General features: G+C 42.8%; 1 protein-coding gene across 1 annotated transcript; it reads right to left on the bottom strand.

Annotated features, from left to right (window-relative positions):
* Positions 1-4,376: 4,376 nt before the first annotated feature.
* LSM12 (LSM12 homolog) lies at positions 4,377-23,264 on the bottom strand. Its single transcript, XM_074343331.1, has 5 exons — positions 23,054-23,264; positions 21,083-21,216; positions 8,382-8,491; positions 6,831-6,957; positions 4,377-6,033 (listed from the first exon to the last, which is right to left on the bottom strand). Exons 1-5 carry the CDS (start codon positions 23,175-23,177, stop codon positions 5,941-5,943), a joined length of 588 nt encoding a protein of 195 aa, XP_074199432.1. The 5' UTR covers positions 23,178-23,264; the 3' UTR covers positions 4,377-5,940.
* Positions 23,265-23,827: the final 563 nt, after the last annotated feature.

Genomic DNA, 23,827 nt, shown 5'->3' with positions numbered 1-23,827 from the left:
GAACTGAGCTCCCTTCTCATTCCACAGCACAGACCTGATAAACCTCCCATCCCACTTGTACCCGACTATCCACCTTCTGTGTCTATACTTAGGTCACTCAGTACGACTAACAGTCATACAGTGGACACCTAGTTACACCCTAACGCACAAGCAAACACCTCTAAAGGGCACTCAGTAATCTTACAGTAGTTCCCTCGCATGTTGACTGAGCCACCAGCCATGTCCTCCCTCACCCTCATCTCCCTGCCAAATCTACAAACTCACCGGCAACTATACTGTCTTCTCCTTCTTTCCTCTTTATCATGGGGGAAGGGACCCCTCCTATCAGAGGCCAAAACCTCCACTGTGGCCATGGATCTCATCCCTCACTTCTTGGCGTTCAGGACAAGGTCATAAATCCTAAATGTCTAGTTCCAGCCCGGTCCTCTCCTCTGAACTCTAAGCTCATTTATCCAGCTGCCCATTTGCCATTTTCTCTTCAGTGTTTCATGGGCAAGACAAAAATCACAAAACAGAATTCCATTTTCCCACAAACCTCTTCCTCTCCCATTGCTCACCATCCACCAAGAAGTCATTCTTAGTTCCTCTCTTTCCCTCACCACCTTGCCCTGCCATCCAGTTGGTCCTGCGATCACGTTTGTCACCACCATCTCCTGCCTGAACCACTACAACAGCCATTTCTTAATGCCAATAATCTTACTACTTCCACTGTTGCCCTACTGCCCACTGAAGCCCTACAGTGGGTACAAGGCCCTGCATGCTCTCGCGCTCCTGCCAGTTTCTCCATCTTGCTCACTAGGCTTCAGCCACCTATATTCTAACAGTTCCTAAACATCCCAAGCTCCTGTCAACCTCCACTTTAGCTCTTGCCGGTCCTTCTATCCAAGCTCTCTTGGCTGGCACCTCATTCTTCTGATTTCAGCTTAAATCACCTCTAAGAGCCATCCCAGAACATTCTCTATAGAGCAGTACCTGTACCTCCCTACAGTAAGCATAAGCAACTACTTTAAGCTAGGACAGACCAGAAACAAGGCCAGATCAGAAAGCCACCACTTGTTTGTCCCTCCACAGAAGACTAACTGCTGGAGTCAGCATTAGGATTAGCTGGGGGAAAGGGGAGAGAGATTAGTTGACAAGTCAGAATTGCCTTACCCTCACCTCGTCAGTTCAGGAATTTAGTTTTCTAGTCTTTTCAACAAAATTGGAAATTACGGGAAAATGGGACAGGGAGGCCAGGTAGGAAGGCAGGCCACAATCTGATCTGCCTTGGTCCCAGCTGCCAAAATCTGCTCTGGAGAAACCAGGGGGAAAGACCTGCTTTTTTCAAGCTGGAACCAGGTAACCCTCCTTCCCAGCTCCATGTGTTTACTCTCTCATCTTTTGTCCGAACTTAACTTCAAGCTTTCCTCAAAACCCAGTCTTCCTGGACTACTTTTCATCTTGGCTCAAGCAACTTATCCAGTTATTAAGCTGAAGGTTTTCAAAATTCTACCTTTAGTCTTCTCTTGACAGCTGGGTGCTAGGGAATAATACATTATCCTTGCCTTAGAGCCTCAGAATTCCCCATTAGACCATTTAAGATAAACCTAAACAAATAACTACGATGCAAGTCATACACACCACATGAAATGAGTGATATAAACAAACTGTAGGAATCACTTTCCATTTTCATTGTCGAGAATGGCTTTACAGGTGGCTTTGAAGCAAGGTATTGTAGGATAAGACAGTGAAGATAAAACAAGATAGACTACTGAGGTTAGAAGTAATCTGAGATCATCTAGCCCCCATACCATATATAGATATTCTAAGAATGCACTTTGTGGGCTAGAGGGCTGAGAGAACTAGTTGGCAAGTTTCTTTTGATATGGTAAAGTGTGTTGCATTTTCAGAAATGCAAGGGGCAGAAAGAAGCATGTAAAAATCTAGAGGACATGAAAGATGTCAATAATGTTTTGGGGGTGGTAAATGGACAATATTTGCCTTATTTTCTAGTTTTCTTGTGATGATCCATGTAAAGCTTTTACAATATAAAAGAACAAAACTCATTTTGAAACTTTACTACCCAGCAGCAGTCTATCACCAGTGGATGGCAGCCCAAGAGCATCCCTTTTTCATCTGCAAGGTACTCTGTGCTGTAATGTTAAACCCCTTAAGTTTAGGCAGCACATGCTGATGATTTCAAGTTTCTTAAAGCGGAATTCTCTGGAGGTACTTAAAGCAGCCTCCAGCAGTGATAGGAAAGCAAATCCACCATGTAAACAATGACCAAGCCCAGTTCCCAAACTCTTGTCCCACCATTCATCCTGTGCACTGCAGCTTCTAGAATTATATGTTCTCATTATATATTCTCAGTATCTTCCATATCAACATGACAGTAAATTCCATCTCTGTGTATGAAGGCAAGCCCTCTACATCTTCCTTTATCAGTACGTCTTATGGGAGAACAGATTTTGACACATACATTCTTAGCTTCAAAAATGTCAAAGAGCCTTTACCCTGAATCAGTGGTTCCCAGACTGGAGCCTCTTAACTAATATTGAAATGCTTGGGCAATTAAAACAAAAACAAAAACAAAAGTCAGCAATGAGCTGTTCAAACTTAAAACAGCACAGATTCAGTATCAACTCACTATGGTGAGGGTGTTTATACCACACTGACTGGATGCTCTAACTAGCAGTAAACCCAAAGGCATGTACGTGGTAGCAAGAAGGTAATGGGGTGCTAGGGTGTAAAGGTGTGTGTGTGTGAGGAGAAAAAGAGAATGCCTCAAAATCAAGGAGACATTAGAAAACTGCCTGTACACATTCCACCACAGATGCAAGCCCTCTGCACCACACTCAACAGTTTAATGTTCTTTCAATCTGGGGGGCCATTTCTGCCACTCTCAACAGTCTCTTCTGTGTTCCTTCCCAAACCTGGCTCACACAAGTGAGCAACACACACACCACCAGTTCAGAAAGTCAACAGGGTAGCAATAGGAGCCCACAAGTGATAAAGCCTGGGGTTTGTTCCAGCTCTGCCACCATAGGCAGTGGCGGTATTCTCAAGTCACTTAGCCCTGGTAGAACCCACTCACCTTCGTTGAAATGAGTGGTTTTCAAATTACAATCAAAGAAATTCTTCAGACACTGCAGGGAAGAGGTAGGGGTGGGATTTGTGAGAGGCTGAGAGGCCAGGGCTCTGAGGCCCCCTACCCCTGCCCAAATGTTTTTACTATTAGCCATGTTTTACTAAAATGCCATCTAAACAAAGACTTCTAAAACAAAGTTGGAGCCTCTGAAAATCAGCTAATCCAATCTCATCTCCAGATTTAATCATCCCAGGACCAAGCTAACATTTACATTAACATTTACAGAGCACCTTCTAAGTATTAAGGGGGAGTATTTAGGGGGACGGTATAGCTGAAGCAGTAGAGTGCATGCTTAGCACACACAAGGTTCTGGGTTCAATCCCCAGCACCTCCTCTAAAAATAAATAAGTAGATCTAATTACCTCCCCCCAACCCCACCCACAAAAAATGCCTTATCTAACACTTTGCACCAATTCTAGATGAGTATTAGTTCTGTGTTTTTAGTTGCATTAGTTGTACAGTTAGAGAAACTAAGGCTTAGATGGGTAAAATGACTTATCCAGTCACAAATGAGGAAATGGACGTGAGGATTTGAAGCCAACTATTCATGTCTCCGAAGTACTTGCTCTTCCTTCTATACTGCCTGTCTTTCCCACCATATTAACTGCACCTTTTGAACTGCTCAAAGTTCCCCTGGATGGTTTCACAGAGAGTCAAAACTGCTTCTTACCAGAAACAGTTGGTACCGCTGTTTTCCACTCACAGACCTAGACACTAGGGCTGGGGTGGGAGGGGGGGAGGGCGGTGATGACATGGGACATGAGGCATAGAGCCTTTTTCCAGGCTTGCCATTTCCCATTAATCACATTCACTTCATTAATTGCATTCCTTATGTTTTCTAGATCATGCAAAGGTCTCTTCTCTTCTCCCTCTTTTACCTTCTCCAGAAGTCTACATTTCCATGCAGACTAAATCAAAGGCTTCGTACTTGAAATCAAGTTCTGACCAATGGCAGGTAAGTATGAAAGTACACTTCTCAGTCTTCTCTCATTTCTCCTCCAAACAGTTCTGTAACAAATAGTCATACGTATGTACTCACCCCCTTTATTCCTCTACAACTCCCAACCCTGGATCCCCTTCTTAAATTACACACTTTATACTGTATTTCTGGATGAATTCTCAAGGGTAGAAGGAGAGAGGGTAAAGAATAGGAAGCAGAGTTTAAAGGGAAAGGTTAAACCAAACATGCATCCTGAGACACTCTCCCTCCAGGGCCTTTAAAGCACGTACAAACCCGAGACATGAGTGATGGTTAAAAAAATTTGGGTTTTATTGTTTTTGCTAAACAATACTAAAAAAAAAAAAAAATTCATTTTGAAGGCAGGGCTTGAATTATTTAATTTTGATCCATTTATTTAATTAAAAAAAAAAGGAAGGGGAAAGAGATCATGGCCAAAATAATAGTAGTTAATCCCCACCCCACCCCCGAAGCTCTAGCCAGTCACATGAGCATCACCCACTCCCACACAGTGCCTGATATTTAGAGGGTGGCACACTCTACCCCACTGGACTGCCTTGAAGGCACAGGGGTAACAGGTGCCAGTTTTAGCTCTCAGCAGGTTAGTCAAACCAGACAAACTGGTGGGCTGAAGTCCAGAAATTCTTCCCAGGTTTTCTGCCCATTGGCTGAGCACATACAAACTGTCATAAGCTTATAAAATTTCAAGGGGTGGGGAAGGGCATAAGAGCAGGAGGTTGGCAGGAGAAGAAAAACAATAGGTCATCCAAGCTTCCTCCTGGGCTAGTGGCTCTGGATACAGACTTAAGAGAGGTTGGGATAGGTGGACTCCAGGTTTCTTATGAAAGAAAACCATCCCTCGAGGAGGAGCTGAGATGTGCCGTGCAAAATAGTTCTTCCTGCAGAGGGCACAGGAGAAAGGGCAGTTGATGCTCCTGTCTAGGAGACAGGAGAGTGATGAGGAGGTTCTTCTAGTACCATGAAGTAAGACAAAGGCAGAGGGAGAATCCTGAGGTTTTGGCCAAATATGAGACGGTACACACATAGTTCAAGACTAAAAAGCCACCAGGAACCTTCAAAGCCAGATCCCATCCGCATACACTGGCTCTACAAAGTGCTGCAGAGGATTCTCGCTGTGAACTAAGTCAGGTTAGTTGTCTGGCTATGGGTGGTGGGGAGGGCAATAAATTTTTATTTTCAGAGGAATGAGGTGGGAAGAGCGGCCATGATCTTGTAAAAAGAGACCTGCAAGAAGCAGAAAATATTTAGAGAACATTTTAATATATATTTTCATATATATATTTAAAGTTAAGAAAAATAAAACTAATTCAAGCCATGCCCTGTGCAAAAAAAAAAAAAAAAAAAAATTTAAAGTGAGACCTCTGTCTGCTGCTCTAGTCTCAACTTAAGTATCACAGTCAGCTTGTTACTTTTATTTTGGAAGAGAAGATGTAAAAGTTTCTTTCAATCACTTAGAAGGCAAGTGTAGCCACTTATAAAAACAGAATGGCAGAGACAGACTGGGAAAGGAAAGTCAGAGGTAAAAGGGCAGAGCAGAAAAGGAATATTCAAAAATAAAATTAACAAGGTGACTGTTCCAGAAGGGAGCTGTGAAAAGGACATGGTGGACCAAAGTCTGTTAGTCAAGTAATGATTCAACTTTTAAATTATTCTCTTGTTCTTTTGTTGGGTGTTTTTTTTGTTCAAGTCTAAGATTTGGAAATGCCGACCCTCTGTTAACAAGAGCCAACAGGAAATATAGGATCCCTTCCCTCCCCCGGCCTGCCTCCGCTGAAGCCACCACCATCGCCTCCTTGGCTGGATGCTGGAAGAGTCCTCCATATGTGTGGACTCAGGATGACAGGGTAGCCTCCTTCTGTGGTTGCTGGGCTTGTGAACGCTGCAGTATCTTTTGGCTTTCCACGTCTCTAAAATGTTTTTCAACCTGAAAGAGACCAGTTTAGATCAGAAAAAGAGATAGGCACACAAAGCCTCCCAAATAGTTCACTCCAGACTTTGACAGCCCCATCCTGGCTGTCCGGCTCATGGACTATTCAGCACCTTTGCCCTTGCTGTCTGTTGGCCTTCACAAGGTAGATGGGGGTCCTCATTCAGCCAAATTTTTTTGCAGCTTCAGCTAAGACTGGCTAAAAGGTGAATCTATAAATCTTCTATAATCTATAAACTAAAACAGAATATTATATTACCATATATAGATTATAATGACACAAACTCCCTCTCCCCTCCTCACACAAGTGCAGAATGAAAAGTTGGTGGGGAATTAGACTTAAACTTTTACATTCTTATTGGTCTCTCAATGCTCAGTTTATTTTTACAAATGCTACAGCTCAATCTAGAAAGTTAGATGATACCTGCAGGGTCACAGACGCCAACAGCAACTGATGTACACCAACCAGCCCTTCCTGAGCAGTCTGGGATGAGAGGAACTGCTCAGGCCCAATACCATGGAATGGTCTGGCTAATTTCAAAAAGCCACACTGCAGAGGACATGGGATTGACCATTCACTTTATTCCACACTGCCCAGTGGTTCCATCCCCATTAGAGTGTCCAAGCCATGGATGTAGAGCAGCACAGCGTGGGGAGGCAGGGTAATTAGGCAGGGCTGCTTGCAGACTGTGTCAGAAAGGGCAGGGATTGCGACATAATGTCCTGCCTGATGCTGGAGGGGTGAAGGCCAAGGAATCATCCTCTCCCTAAGGTTTCATGGCTCCTTTACTTACTATTTTGCGTACATGGCTCAGTGCACTCCCCTCTTTGCCTTTACAGTTTTCCACTTGATATGGGGGTGTAATAACAACTTCTTCCATGACTACGATGTTTTTTTCTTGCCATTTACAGTCTTTAATGCTGGAAGGAGAAGAGAGCAGGTGAAAGTTACTTCTTGCAGGGCATCCCACACCTCCTGCCCAATGAATAAATAACTCCAGAAAGCTAACCCCAAGTTCCTAGCTCACCACTCAGCCAATAACTAGATGCCAGCATTCCACAGGGAGAAGTAGCCCAGAAATATTTCCTGGACACCACTGGCTAGGAAAAGCAATGAAACTGATGCATGCCTATTCCAAGGAGGGCCCAGAAGAATTACTCTGAAGCATCAAGGACCTAGAAAACCATAGAAAACTTGGTAGCAGCCTCAGAAGCCCAAACCAATTTGAGTTACAAATAAAGAGCTAGGCTCAGGCCACTAGATTCAACTTAATTAAATACCAGCCTAGGGTATTTAAGGGGTTGGCAAACTTTTTCTATAAAGGGTCAGACAGCAAATATTTAGGCTTTGCAGGCCATACAATCTCTGTCACAACTACTGAACTCTCCGGCTATCCCACAAAAGCAACAGACAACAGATGATATGTAAACAAATGAGCTGATGTGGCCCGGGGCTACAGTTTCCCAATCTTTGGCCTATGGGGAAATGGCACCTTTAAAAAGACAGGAGAACAAACTCCCCATCTTCTTGCAATCTGTACTCCCCCCCACCCCAGTAGAAGCTGCTCCTTAAACTGGCCCCTCTCAATTATCAGACAGCTGGAGACTTGCCAGACTGGGAAAACCCATCCCAGTTCACACTTGGGGGAACTCAGGGCAGCTGACATTACTGAGAGTTCCTTCACATACCTGTAAATGTTCAAATACTCACACCATGGCCTCAAACAGCTCTGATGCCAGCTGCCATCTGTGCACCAGACCCAGGTGGTTAAATAGGGTAACAGAAGGCAGCAGGGGGGAGGGGGAGTGTCAAATGTTTCAGTTTTTCAGCAGCTAGGGAAGCTAGCGGAGAGTCAAATGACTTCTGCTGTGACAAAATGTCTTTTATGAGGTGGCAATAAGGTGGCCTTCTGCTCCCCCTAATTCCCTATGTTCACCCAGTGTACAATTGGGAAGAGTGAGATAGATATGACTTCCCCTTAATAATACTGCATCAGCTTTTACAGAAATGAACAACAAGATCAAAATAATAAAAGAGGCAGAAATCACTAGTTCTAAATGATGGATACTAGGTCTGGAAGAGACCCTTAGGGATAACCTAATGCAAAACTAAGTTCTACAGATGAAGACGCTAAAGGCAGAGCAGACAGCTTGTCCGTGATTACACCACTGTTCCATACAGAAAGGCAACAAGCACATCCCTGGAAGCTGAGGTATTGCCAACACACTACCGAGCTTCCCTGGTGACTTTCAGGAACACAACTACCCAAGAGTCAGCCACCAGACAGCAAAGTTAGGCAGTACCACCCCCGGGGCAAGGAACCCCTATGCTCCCCGCAACTCACGTCTTGTGTATGGTCTGGAAGAGCTGCTGGCCCTCTAGGGAGACACCAGCGCTGATTGCATAGGCCTGGCTCAGCTTCTCCTCCTTCTCTGTCCGTGCTTTGCTGGCAAGCTAGGATGGGGGAAAGGAAAGAGACTCAGAAAAGCATTCAGCTTCATCCTTCCCAATAGTTAGGACTTAAGTTGAGGAAAAGATGCTGGAAAGGGCTGGTTTGGGTAGATTCAGTTTTCTCAGGTATCAAAAGTGAAACAAACAAAACCACACACAGTATACCTGAATAGTCTGCTACTATTCCTGGCAAACATCCCTTCCTTCCAATACTTACTGAATGCCTACCATGTGCCAGACATTCACCGTACTAAACAAGAGATACAGCACTGAAGAGGGGCAGGGAGACAGACTATAAACAAAAACACAAACAGATAACTTCAGACAGTGCTAGAAAGAAAACAGAGCAGGGCAAGGTTACAGAGTATGACTAGGGGGCTACCTGGTGGAAAGTAATGGTCAGAGATAAAAGGTAATGCATACATTTCTATGAAAGGAGAGAATTAAGAATTATCAGCTACTGTCTTAGAGCCTCAGGGTGAGAAATTAATGTCTACCACACATTCAAAGACCAGCATGTGAGGTTCTACAGACTCTATCATTCTAGTACGATTATCTGTGCCTCACACGTGCAGCCAAGACTCAAAGGAAACCTAACCATAATACTGTCCACCGTCAACTTGGGCTGAAGCTACTATGCTCTTTAAAAAAAAGAATGGTCTGTATTCTAACTCATGTCTCCCTCCTTAACCGTGCTCTAGTGGAACAACCATAAAAAGGTCAAAAATTCTAGTAAAATCTGATAGGCTACTCAAATCTAGTAAATCCTTCCCAGCAGGGCTGGGTACCCTGTCAATCCCTACTGCCCCTCTAATATACTTCTGGCCCCAGGCCCACACTACTGGTTGCAAGACAGAGACTCCAGAAGTACAAATTTGAGTGTAAGACAAAACAAATACACTAGACAAGACAGTTAAAACAAAAGGCAGACAATGCACCTAAAAGTCAGACAAATGATTTGGAGATTTTCAGATCCATGAACATGAGCACATACTTACTAGTATACTGCAGCATACTAACGACATACGCACAAACATACACATGAGAACACACAATCTGTCCCGAAACACCAGCTCCTTAAATACAAAGAGAGATCATACCTCCAGCACATTACCAAAGTACCTAGATGCTTGGAATTCTTAGGAAACATTTATATTGTTTTAACAGTGACCATTCAAACCATAAACAAAATATAGTTCTACAGAGGGAAAAGTAAACTCAGTGTCCAATTGCTGGTAAAATGAAGCACTTTATTAAGCTTAGGTAAAACTGTGAAGAGAAAAGGAGGCCCTCAATCTGGTGATGGGGACCTGGTGAGTCTCAACTGCCTCTGAGTTTCAAAACCTGTCTGAGGGAGGATGGAGTGTGAGCACAGAAGAGTTGGCTCATACACGCTGTCACTTCAGTCTCCCTAGGTAAAGGTGGGAAGAAAGACCAGAACTCTGCAGTGATGTTAAGCCAGAGCTTCCTTTTCACTTGGTCCCCAGGACATGGAGAGAGACGGATACAGAAGCAGTAAGTAATCTTTCAGGCCAGGGCCTGCCATTCTGGCCCCACCAGGCTACAACCTTACAGAGAAGGAAATGCACAGGGCTGACAGCATTCCCCGAGCATTGGCAATCCCTACTACAGCAAGAAAGCCTCGTGGCTTGAAAGCACTCAGCTTCTATGAAAAGAGAACTGCTGGTGGTGTATTTTAACCAGCAACAAGCAAAGCTTAGTCAGTCACCGAGAAAACCCTGGTAACAAGAATTCCCTTGAGACTCACTTTCCAAAATCCCTGAAGAAAAGCGGAAGTCTACAAGGAAAGAGGGAAAACTGGAAGGAAGCAGAGCTCCCCTGGATTAACCAAGTTCCTGCAGAGCTCCTGAGAAGTGGCTAGTGGTCAGGTAGATTGTTACCCCATGAGCAGGCAGGAGGCTCTCACTTCAAGGACTTTTTTATTTTAAAGTATTTATCCCTAAAAACCAAAAACATCTCCCAATGTTGAGTCAGACAAAGCTGCTTCTATAAAGCTTGTGTTGACTAGATAATCTGAGTATTCAAAGTGAAATATCCTTGTCACCTACACAGTAGGGTTAAAAACATAACAGCACACATTCAGGAAGACAGGAGTTAGTTCCAGAAAACCAGTCATCTATCAATGCAGAATATTTAAGAATGAAACTGACAAACTGAGTTAGAAGAGGGGAAAAAAAGGCTGGGAGTGGAACCACTTTTGAATTTTTGCCAGAGGCAGAATAAAATGGATATAAGTCTTAGCCAAAAGTGATTAGTTTGGATAGCCTGAGTGACAGCAACACCATAGTTACAGAACAATGATTTCAAAATACACCCCTAACCGCTCCCCGCCAAAACACCTCTTGTACAATCTCTTCTGAAGACTCTGAAAGCAAAGAAGAATGGACTAGATGATTCTCCATTTCAACCCATAGTCCAGATAGATCTCAAATGCTAAATGATACAAGGGCACATCTTGGAAAAGTCAGCGGAAATTAGTGTAAGCTGATTGTATTTCAATTTGCCCCAATATCCTCGACTATTCTACCTGTACCTGCAACCATGCTTCTTTGAGAATTTGGATTCACCACAAACGCTGAAGCTTCCAGCAGTCAGTTTACAGACTGTATTTTCATGGCAATCCAAAAAATGCTTAAACCTAACATTCAACTACAGAGATCTGCTTTCACTAAGAAGTTATATAAATGGGGTAAGTTTCTCCCACAGAGGACTGTATCAAATAGGCATGAGGAAGATTACCTTCACAAAAAGAATCTAGAAATGTTTTTTCTCAAAATGTGGATGAGGGAAAGGGAGATTACCTTGCTCTTTTTAGGTATGTTCCTTAAAACTCATGAAAAACATGAATAAGCTCTTTTGTAAAGCAACTAACTCTCACTCTACCCTCAAGTTAGCTGTAGCTCTACATTTCCCCACATCATATTTTTGTAAATTAATGCTTATCTATAAATGGTCTAGTTACTCCAAGTTAATAAGTTTATGGTGACTGTCAAACTGCCAGAGAGAATCAATAAAAAAAATGCCCCCAATAGAGAAGGTACAAAGTATGCCTTTTAAGCTAGGGAGGGTCATCAGGATTGCAATTTTTAAATTCAATAAATACCACCATACTACATTCATTTTCAACGCAAGTGTGCCAGCTGCTGGCCTCTCTTCCAATCAAAACTGAAGCACTAACTGGTTAGAATCTTAAAGAATGTTAAAGGCACCAGTTTTAAGAACACACTGGGTTCAGGCAAACTGAGAAGCACAAACCTACAAATACATGTTACTAATGTGCATGTGGCCTACTTGAAATAACTGCACAAGACAACCTGCGTTTATCTGCCTCTCCTTTTATTTTGTGATTCCTAGTCAAAAGTTATTCCTTGTCTACTAACCAGTGCTTCCTCCTGTGGCCATTTTATATATAGCACCTTGATGTGGGCAACAGAGAGAAGCGCATGAACTTGATACCAAAGCCCATCAATATTAAAAGGCTTCTGGTCATGCCTGCTGCTGGGTAACCCCTGAGTGAGTAAATTAATGAACAACAACAACACACATCTCTTCCTGCACTCAGTGACAGGGAGAAGAGAAAGCAGCCACAACATCATAATCCAAGCAACTTGTTACAACTTTACCTTGTAATTTAGTCACCAGCTGGGCCATCCTATTCTCACATACCCAGACCAGGAAGGCACAGGTGCTGTAGTGAATCCAGAGGGATTCCTACTGTAAGTATTTAACAGGCTGTGACAGCTGATCCAACAAGAGAAGCAGAGTCCAGAGAGGAACCTGCTGGGTGTGACCTACTGACTCCACTGAGCCACTCTTGGTTCATCTTCTCTGTGTATGGAGGCCTTCCAACCAGCTGCCCTCACAGAGGGGTTAGGAAGCACTGCTGCTGCTGCCCCAGAACTGTCCGGGCTACCTGCAAGGCCTGTCGGAGGCTGAGGGGCAGCAGACCAGAGCAGCCAAGAACAACCGTCGTCCTGAGAGCCCAAGTTTGCTCCTGCTGTTTCAATTCTGGGGCATACTCCTGAAAAGCCCTCCTTCTTAGTTAGCAACAAGCAGGCTCAAAAAAATTCCTCCCAACTATCAATATCCCCAAGTCTTCCTGCAACCTTCTGAAAGTTTCTGTCCGAAAGTTTCTAACAAAATATTGTTCTTTACAACCTCAGATAGCTGGGAACTCAAAAAATAGAGAAACTTGCTTGAAGTCATGTCCTAGAACACATAATGATGAACCAAAACACAGAATCAAAGAGGTAATGGTACTGAACACTAAAACCTTAAGAGCTAACTTGCTGAGTGAGAACTTACTCCATGCTAGGCACCAAGCTACACATTTCACACGTATTAAACATTTAATCTGCACAACAATTCTGTGAAATAGGGACTAAAATTACTCCTACTTAATCGATGGAGAAACTAAGGCACAGCTGTTAAGAAGTTTGCCCAAGTTTACCAAGTCACAAGTGGGAGTCTGGATTTGAACCCAGACAGTCTGACTCCAGAGCTTGCGTTCTGAACTCTGCACTATATTCAAATAGTTCCACCTAACAGAAGTAAGTCTAAATTATTGTTGAAAATACATATTTGAATGCAAAAGAAAATGTTTGCTTAAAAGGAAAATATTTTAAGACTCAGCTGCCATCTTCTATTTTTATCAGTGAATGCTGGCATTTCCATCTATGTCCCCTGTACAGAACACAGTTGTCTGCCTTTTAGTGAAGGGCCTCTTCTAAAGAGGGCCCTGGTCTCACCCTAAACCTCAAGGACATCCTTTATTTCTTTTGTTAAAAGTAATTCACAGGAATGCTTTTAAGAAAACAGATTCTACGTGAGAAAATATTTCAGTTTCAAAAGGACACCAAAAGCATGATTCATTTAAAAAAAAAAAAATTTCAGGCCAATAATGATAGGTATTCTCTGGACCCATCATTTTCAAGACTAGAGAAGCTAAGTCAAGCAAGTCTCCTGCACTTGAAAGTTTAAGATATGTTAAGTGATTTCAGCTATGATGAAAAACACCCTGGAAATCCATGAGCCTTAGTGCCTCCTTGGTCTCTAGCTTTGACCATCATATTGCTGTCATATGTATCGCACGGCCAGCCTCAAGTCAGTGAGTACACTCCATAAGCAAGGTCTTATCTTTCACCTGGCTTAAAACACTAGTCATCAGCAAGTCAATAGTTTTTGTTTTTCTTAAGTTACTTGTAATTATGTCACCAAGCACTATTCATAGCGACAACAGACAACCAAATGTGGACACAGAGTAATTTCCTAGTCCTGACACCAGCACTGCTGTGGAACCTCCGCAGGGCTCTGCCAAAGAAAGAACTGGCTGGTACATAAGCTGAAATTTCACCTCAACAACCTATCTATGAGAGTGTGTTCTCAAATTAGCCATCTCACACATGGCCATGAGGATTGAAGGGAGATAACATGCATGAAGGCACTAGGTGAGTCGTAAAGCACTGTACAAGTATTAGCTGTTAACATCATTATTATTACACAGAGAAGGCTTGCGGGTTATTTCAGAAAAATCCATATAATCCAACTTTCCTTTAGCCAGTGAGCTCAAGGCTTTCTCTCTTCTGCTTTCTGTAAGAGCTGCAAGAGAGGCTATAAATCCTAAACAGAATATATCTTCCAAAATATAACTGGAACAGTAAGTTGAAAAATGCCTTTAACTTTATGTGCCAAAATAGGGGCTTTGCTTATGGAACAAAGAGTTGCTTTTATTCAGAGATAGTGAAAGAGCCATGTGCTGCTGTTTCCTAGGCTCTGAGGAGGGTAGAAAGCAAAGTCAAAAAGAAAAGCCACCCCCTTTCCCCATAAAGAGATTCTTACTCAAACCTGTACCTACCACTCACCAGCTGCATGAGGCTGAGCAACACGCATAACCTCTCCTGAGCCTCAGTCCATTCGGGAGAGCGCATCCTCAAGGGTTGTTGTTGGAGTTCAATGAGACATACATGTGAAGTATATAACACCGGTCTGGCACTAACTAGTCCCTTCCCTCCCTTCTGAGCATGACCTCCAGTTTAGCTCACTGACAGAACAGCAAGGTTTTAAATTGCAGAGATGGACAAACTGAAATCAATCCAAATCAGCTTGATTCCATTTAACTTTCCTCCCTTTATCTGTCTTTTATTCTTCAAGACCCTACTCCATTGTTACATATGAGCAGCCTTCCCTAAAATGTTCACTACTCTATGCTAAGGATTGGCAAACCACAGCCTGTGGGCCAAATTCAGCCAACCACTTGTTTTAGTTAAGTTTTACCAGAATGACCACGCACATTTGTTTATATATCACCTATGGCTACTTCTGCAAAGGCAAAGTTGACACCATGACAGAGAATGTACAGCCCATAAAGCTGTCGGGCCCTTTACAGAAAGTTCGTTGCCCTCTGCAAAAAGTCAAATGCTGCTGTCCCTCACCACTCCCAAACATGAGATTCTTGAGAGCAAAAGCAGTGTCTTAAATCATTCCCAGCACCAGGATTGGGGTGGGGGGGGCAGATAAAAGTAAAAGAAACTTTGACTCTTAGAGATTCATAGAACTAACAGTTCCCAGTTCACACACAATTCATTAGCAGCCTAGCTGTAAAAAGAACCCGGTTCTTCAAACTCCCCACATTCTACCACACTATACTGTTAGCTTTTGGTGTGGTATATAGATCCTTTAATTTTCTCGTTCACATACAATTTGCTTCACTCTCCAGGGTAGTCTCTGGTATTTACCTAAGCTAGTCTCAAAATTCCAATGCTAGAACTTGACTGCACCACTTGTTTTTTCTTCCCCTCAAGCCTGATTTCTGCCAGGAAAATTAAATCAGTTAGAATGCCCTTTTCTTAACACTGTAAGAGATACTACCACTGAACCATTAGTAAAGTGCTTATTTTGAATCATCTCCGTGTCAAAGAGGTAGAAAGCAGGGGTGGCTACAACAACACATGTATGGCACAACTCTGCCAGTCATTTGGGTTCAGCAATTTGTCTTTTCAGGTGGACAGTGATTCTCCCCACACCCCCTTCAAAACCAAAACTCTTGACCTAAGAAGGGCCCCACTGAGTCAGCTGGCTGTCAGGTTGACCCTAAAGTCTGAATGCCACTGAGTACGACCTCCTTCAAAGACTAGTGACTTTTTAAATGGCAGTCAAGCACTCTACCTCTCTGATTTCACTGACCACTCATTACTTACTGTGTCCCCTGTCATTCAGCAGTGATGGGTTCTTCCTCTTCACCCCATCTTCATGACACTTCTTTGAGGAAGCAGTTGTCTGCTCAGAACCAGGTACAAAACTTACTGGTAGACTCTGACCTGGGACTATGGCCTTGACAACATATTCTAATCAAGTGAGCCAACTGGTTACATATAGCTTCTAGAAGCCAGAAAAATTTTATCTGACTATAGAGTCTTGTTTTCCCTAGACAAGTAGTTATTTCCTTCCCCACATTTACACATAATATGAACACCTTCTACCTCCTACCAATATACACATCCCTAAACACAGGAGGGCCAAGTCACCTGATTCCACTTGGTGATAACTCCATACCTCAACACACTGGAGCAAGATATGGTCAAGGGCCCAGCTAACAGGATAGGTCCGTGAACACAGGCCACAATGCAGCAGCTACCAACTACCACAGGAATTTACTCATACTTGAGGATTATCCCTCATAACAACAGAAGCCATAAGGTTATGCTAAATGTTAGCTTTCAAACTGGTTAAAACTCAAAACAAAAACCAAGTCAATTCCTCCCTGTGTGGCATCATACCTAAAGGTAAGCAATGCCGTCAGTTCCTTTTAAAAGTGAACTTTGTAACGCTTCCATTCTCTCAGCCTTACCAGGCCCCTCCACCCCCAGACCAATCCTCAAGCACCATTTTTCTCCAAAGGCAGCAAACTTATTCTTCATTACCAGATGCTGATGATAAGCTCTTTGAAGCTCTTCTTCCTAGTTCCTCTGATCACTCACTGTTGGTTAGTAAGGTATAAATGGGTAATAAATACTCAGAACAGGCTGACAAGTCAGACAGTGGTTTGGTAAAGGAGGTGGATGCCTCATCTGCAGAGGTCAATTTTTTCATACTTTGTCCCTTTTCCTGCCTCCCTCCCACAATATACAAACATCTCCTCCAGAAAGTCTCCAAATCAGCAAAGTGATAAGACTAACATCTCATTTGATGCACTGGAGGCCTTTATCTAAACAAATGAATACACACACTTGCCTTGGCTGTCTCAGTGAGTTTCCTAGGAGTCTCAGAAGTTGAAAGCACAACCTCCTAGGTTCTGTGACTGCTCACTCTAACCTCCAGGACTCAGGGACATGTTCACTTAATTACGCCACATGATATCACTGCCCTGGAAATTCAAGTTAATTCTGGTCCTCAACAAGAGGTATCCAACAGACTTTTGATTTTCCCCAATCCTGGGCTGGCAAGTTCCGACATCTAAATAAATGTCAGATTGACTATCAGGAAAGACTGACATAGTAATAGCACCAGGTTCTTAGCTGTGTCCCTCTGTCATACTGCCTTCCTTCCCCCATCCTGTCCATATACCATAATTCAAGGAATATCAACTGTCTACACATAGCTCATGTGGGAGAATAGGACTAACATCTATCAACTCTGGTCCACTTGACCTCATCCTCATAACAACTCTCTGAGATAGGAACTAAAATGATTCCATTTCTACAGTGAGAAAGCTGATGCTTAGTAAGGTTAAGAGGCAGAGAAGTGACTTTAAAGATTTATCTGCTTGGTTCCAATGTTCTTTATACCAAGCCATACTGCTCTTGACCACACAACACAGAAATTTCTCTTTACTAAGAAATACTACTTAGGATTATAGATATCTGGGTACTCATTTCATTTCCCCAAACTACTCCAGAAGCTCCTTGGACTAAGCACACAAGTTAGCAAAACATGGAACTTTGCCATCAAAACATCAGACCTGAGTTCAAATCCCAGTTCTATCACATACTAGTTGAATGACCTTAAGCTAGTGACTCATCCTCTTGGAGATTCAGTTTATTCTTTTGTAAGATGGTGACGGTACCCACACTGTAAGAACAACTGTTACAATTAAACAAGATGTCTACCAACTGCTAGTTCAGAGGGTGGCACATAAAAATATTAGTTCCCACACTACAAGCTGTATAACCTGGAACAAGTCACTTAAGTTAATAATCCTGTTTTTTCATCTGTTAAACTGAAAGGAAAAGAATAAACTCTAAAGATCACAACGTGTGCTTGTGAAGATGAAATGAGATGTTTAAAAGCTCTCTGTAAGCTTTAAAGCACTAGAAAAATGTAAGGTATGGTGCCCAGCAGAGCTTACCACAATGCCTTGCACAAAACTGTCAGTAAATGTTTGATAAATGCTACACAGAAGGGAATCTTGTTTATGTTGACATGTCCCAAATCATCTGAGAGCACTGCTACTCCAAAGGCAATCTTTATCCCTGGAGAACCAGGTGTAGAGTCAATTCAAAGGAATTTGTTAAGAAACACTTTACTGCACCCTACCACGTGTATCCTGAGCTCTCATTCTCATGTAATATTTAAACCTTCCTCATGAGAGTAAACTAGTAAGCCACATGGTGAATAACCTGAACCTCACTTATGATTGGAGTTCACGTGTTTTTGTACTTTTATAGCCAGGAAATTTAAAACACTTTTACAGGAGACAATGCTACTGTGGATATGATAAAATGACATTCAAAACTTCCACCTTCTGGGGAAAGTATAGCTCAGTGGTAGAGTGCATGCTTAGCATGTATGAGGTCCTGAGTTCAATCCCCAGTACCTCCATTTAAATAGTGAAAAAAAAAAAAAAACTTCCACCTTCTACAACCTCACTGCCCTCTTCCAAGGTTCCTCTGACATCCCACTGCTGTGGACATAGACTTCTTAGCCTGCAGTGAAAGTGCCAATCAAAAGCAAAACAACCTCATCTCCAAGAACTGCTGGTTCATACCATCTCTAGTTGGGCTGGAATTAAGTATTTCCTTTAAAAGGCCTTCCATTTCCTGCTGGGTTGGAGTAAATGTCCAGTTTGTATCAACACGTTTAATTAACAGAGCACTTACTATGTCAGCAAGATGAGCAATCATGTGACAGTGTCTTCCACTGGAAGTGAAGTACACAGGCAATGCTCCCCTAGACTGCAAGCATCAACAGTTTTCTTCCAGGGATTTCAGAGCACTTTCGTGCTTAAATGCTTAAACAATCCTCTATCTTAAAAAAAAAAACAACAACAACCCACCCCAAGTCCATACTCTTTCTTCAATGAGATGAAATTTTTATGTCATCCAAGCAACATGTAAACAGCTGCCCAGATTAGCTGTTTTCAGTAACAGCCCAGAAGGCTCTTCTAAATCTAACTGAATCTAAGGAAGAATCATAAAGCATCCTAAAGTTGGTTTCAAGGGAAAACCAATATAGCTTATTCATAAACATCTCTACAAATGGAAGAATGAATAAATGAAACCCAAAGATAGCCCTCCAACCTAATCTTAATATTTAGTTTCTGACTCCTTTTCCTAGCAAACCTTTTAAAGACTGGGCAAGCAGGCCACAAAGTAAGAAAAGTAAAGATTTCTGATATTCCCCAAACTGTTACTTCCTGCTGCTTTCTTAAAAGAGTAGGTAAACAACTAGTTTATAATAACTGACCAGCAGAAAGCAAAACCCTAAAGGCAAAGATAATCTAATAATCAAGAATTATTTATATTTGAGGTCAAATGTAAGAAGAGAATTGCTTCTAACAGCTCCCACTTAACAATCCCACCCACACCACTCCAGCCCCTCTCAGACAGTGACACTTGGTGGTCACAGAGCAGAATCCTAACATCTTTTAAACTTGATAAAATCATCCTTCTTTCAGATAATCTTTCTTCTACTACTCACTAAAGGTTCAGTTATTTAGTGAGTTTTCAAACCCTACAAACACTAAAGGATAACTTAGAGACTATTTTTCCCCCTCAACATACCAGTCATAGACTATTTTACTCGAACCTTTTAAAATCTCTTCTGCTAATAGAAGTTCATCCAAAGATCTCCTATACTCTAATAGGAGGACTAAGCCAGGGTTTCAAAAATCTACACATCTGAGAATGGGATATTCTGTATGCAACAGCCTTTAATATGAAACCCAAGACTGCTCTGATTCTGTCCTCAGCCATCACTAAAAAACCTGTGGCATTTCCCTGGAATCTAGAAAGAAGGGAGCTCCAGATCTGAGGTAACTACTTTCTGCCAGCCTCAGTTACCCTCTGTTGTTTCGGCTGCCTGAGTGTTTCCTTGTTTTGCTGAATTGTAGCAAATACACAACATTCCCAAGAAAGACAGATGAATATATATTATTACAAGACTCTTCTAGAGGGAAAAGTTCCGCCATACTAATTCAAGAGACTTAAGGAAAAAGGGAGCTGCTACAAAAATTGAAGACCTAACTTATTCATTCAACAAACATTTTTGAAGCACCTACTCTGTGCAAGGCTCTGTGTATACTCAGTGATTAACAAAACAGGTATAGTTCCCACCCCCACAAAAAAGTTTCGTGATACAGAAAAGTAAATAAATGATATAAAATTATACTTACAAAAAGGCTATGAATAGGGTAACCTTAAGTCCCAATTTGCCCAGGATATACCAATCTACACTTGTCTCAGTGAAAAACAAAAGCATCTCCCTACCCCACACTCTCAAAAATGTTTCAGATTGGACTATTAATGATATGTCACCTTATACTCTGAAGGATAAGATATACTGTAAGAGAGAATAATGGGGGCAAATCACTTTAGCCTGGGTGATCAGAGAAGATTTCTTGGAAGAGGTGTCATTAAACTGAGTCCTGATGGATAACACTTCAGTCATTCTGAAAGGGTGTTCCAAGTACAGGGAACAGCAAAGGCTACAACAGGACTTGGGATATTATTATTATTCATCAATATAAACTTTGGCTAATAGAACTGAAGAATCAGAAAAGTTTTTGGGGTTCCCAGAGACCAATCTGTACATCCAAAATTAAAATATCCTAAACCTCTAATTTTGTTAGACCTTGAAATTCAAACATAATGGCAAAATTAAGCTCTATGGCAGTGGCTTTCAATTTTTTGTAGGTCATGAATCCCTCTGAGAATCTGAAAAATACTCCAGATCTTCACCCAGGAAACACATATATTCAGGTATGCACACACAGCAATTTCAGGAGGTTCAGAAGCAACACCCCTACCCAGCCCCATCAACACTGGAAGTTCACACATGAATTCCAGATTAAGGAAAAAACAAACAAAAAAAACCCCAGTCCTCTTTTACAAAGGACAAAAGCCAGCTCTCAAATCTATTTCTCTGGGCATTAAGACACTACTTAAAATCTTCTGAAGATATCCAGGAATAAAGAGAAAAATTAAACTGATATATTTTTTAAAATATATCAGAACAAGCAACTATAAGTCAGTGAAAAAAGTGAAAAACAAACAATGGACAATGTATGTACCACCAAGAGTCAATGAGACTCAAATTTCCCATCATTTCGGAGAGCCAGAACTGCCCTCAAGTCCTTACCTTACTAACATTGAGTGAAGCTAGGGGAGGAGGGGTTTCTGTTCGGTCATTAATTATTTCCACTTCTGAAACATACTGTAAGTTTATGAGCAAGATGTCTGCGTGGTTGGGCTTTCCACTGGAAGAGGGACATTCTGGTGAAAAAATAAAGTTAAGGAAAATAGGGGCAAGCAGAGCACTGACACATCCCAAAAGGGGCATGGAAAACACAATTCACACAAGGCTTCTGTAAAAGGTATGCCACGAGCAAGAGAGGGGAGACTCACAAGAATCAAAGCTCTCCTCAGGAAATCTCCATCTGTCACCTTCCTCCCGCTCACCCCCATAACCAAAAGATCTCAAGCTTTACAAAGCCAAACACAATCCAGAACTGGAAGCCTCAAAAGGGTTTCTGTCACTTTCTCTCTACTGGTCTTATGAAGAGGCTTAATGCAGTTTCAATGCTGTATGTATACTACTGTTTGTCTTGAACTTAATGAACTACACAGGAGAGTAAGTACTTTCTGTTCTTGGTGTAATACCCCCTATATCTGAACAGTGCTCTTTTCACTTCTTCAGATTTGAGATTTCCCATTTTGCAGAGGAGTAAACTAAAGCACTGGAAAGGAAGGTGACCCAACTAGTTAACCCATTCATTCATTCATTCATTCACTTTCTCCAGTCATTTCTCAAGAGCACACTGTAGGTCAACTTCCTCATTCCAAAACCCTTCCAACTAAACCACTAATGCAAAACGTCTTATTTGGTCCAGGTATAAAGTCTTGTATTTAAACAAACAAACAAACAAAAAAAGAAAACAACAACAACAACAAAAAATGCAACTCTTCTTGCTGTAATTAGTTTCAAAGGACATCTTCCTAAGCTAGAAATTTACAAATGGTGGTTTAATGAATTAAAATACTTGTCACTCAAAGGCAGTAGACTCAGGAAGAAACTTCCTTTTGAAAGGTGCCATAAAAGATTACACCTCAAAAAAAAAAAAAAAGAATCCAAATAAACCCACCTGTGGCTTAAATAAAAGGGGAAGGGGTGGCACATTTATTACAACCAGGAAGTATTTTGTTTCCAAGATTGAGTTTCCTGGCTTAATTCAGAAATCATTTCTACCCCAAAGAAAGAGGCCACCTTTTCCATTCTGTTTAACACTACCACTTTCAATAGAGAAGGCTACTACTGTGGAGAAGTCAGGACTCCATGTGCCGGACTGAGCAAGAGAAGGTAACTTATTCTCTCACCTGTAACCCACACATCCATACATAAGCCCCTGAAAAACGTGGTCCTCTCTCTGGACAAGGTTCCCAATACAAACATCCCCAAAACAGCAATTTCCAAATGACTGAGAAGCCTAAAACTCAGCACTACTTGCCCCCAGTGGCACCACTCATACACAAACACCAGCAAAACAAGCACCTATCCCCAGTTCTGATATAAACTCTGTCCTGCAGTTACTCTCCCCGCAAACAGGCGAAGCCCATTTGGTCACCACCCCACCGCCCTTTCTTGGACCAAAACCCATCAGTAGACAACCCGTCCTCAACTCCATATCCTTGTCCCACTAGCAGTTCCTTATTCTACACACCCCCTCCCCACATGATTTTACCCGCCCCTCTTCCATCCGGGTTCCAATCACCAGCCCCCTACCACGACCACCCCTCTGCAGATCACTGTGCTGTGTCCCCTCTCCAAGCGTTCCCCCCGAAAAGCCATCCGCGTGTCAAGCCCCCGTCCACCCACCCACCCTCGCTCGGGGCCCAGCTCCCACAAGGGGTGGGAGACAGGGTTCCCAAGGCGGACCGAGGGACCTGTGAGAGGGGGAGGGGAGCTCAGGGCCGTGCGCATGCGCTCCGGGCGCCGCGGTAGCCGGTCGCCCCTAGGCCCGGAGAGGGCCCCAGCCACCGCCGTCGTCCCCCACCCCCCCACCACCGCACATACACGCCGGCCCGGCCTCGGGCTCCGTGTAGGGAAGGATACTTAAAGCCAGCATTTTGGACTGGTAGTCGAAGGCTACCACCTCGCCCTGCAGCCGCTGCTCCTGGCACGTCCGGCACGACACCTGGCTCCCAACGCTGAAGTACTCGCCCGGAGGAGCCGCCATCTTGGGAGAGCAGCCGCGGCCGGCGGCGGCGGCGGCAGCAGCGGGCGAAAGCCGGGCCCCCAGTGAGCGCCGCGCCGCGACGTACGGGGCGTGCTGACGTCACACTCCGGGGCGTGGCCTGGGGCTGGGTGGGGCGGGAGCCTAGGTGGTACAGTAAAGAAGAGGAAATAAAGGGGAATCTGAATAATTATGTTTGTGCAGCTATGCCCGCTTAGTAAGGTGGTTGCATGGTCCATTTTAGAAGTTAAAGATAAATGACCTACGTGGAATGAAAAAGAGGAGAAAGGAAATGCTGTCTCCATTACATGCACCCCTTGCTTGACACATGAATTTAATGAATGAACTCTATCATTTTACATATGAGGAATCCGAGGTCCAGAGGACTTAATGAAACTTGCTCAAAACGATTATACCTAATTACAAAGTGGTAATGGAAACAACATTGGCCGTAGAATTAGCCAAACCGGAATTGGGATCCCACTAAGTTGTATGACCTTGAGCAAATTACTAAACCTGATCCTGTTTCTTTACTCCTTCTTTATTATCACTACTGAGCATCCAACAACCCTTCGAAGTAGGAATCAATAGCCTCATTTAACAGATGAAGAAACTAAATCTTAGACTAAACTTTGTCCAGGGTCGCTCATCTA

This window comes from Camelus bactrianus, chromosome 16 (assembly GCF_048773025.1).
Source record: "Camelus bactrianus isolate YW-2024 breed Bactrian camel chromosome 16, ASM4877302v1, whole genome shotgun sequence".
Lineage (NCBI taxonomy): Eukaryota > Metazoa > Chordata > Mammalia > Artiodactyla > Camelidae > Camelus > Camelus bactrianus.
This window is presented reverse-complemented; position numbering and strand designations above follow the sequence as displayed.

Bases quoted from the DNA above. Each gene is read 5' to 3' on its own strand.
- LSM12 (XM_074343331.1), bottom strand. From the start codon at position 23,177: ATGGCGGCTCCTCCGGGCGAGTACTTCAGCGTTGGGAGCCAGGTGTCG. The intron at 6,958-8,381 runs GTGAGTTGCGGG...TTCTCCTTCCAG, and splicing joins TTCCAGACCATACACAAGAC to CATTAAAGACTGTAAATGGC. The intron at 6,034-6,830 runs GTAAGTAAAGGA...GGTCTCTTTCAG, and splicing joins TGAGCCATGTACGCAAAATA to GTTGAAAAACATTTTAGAGA.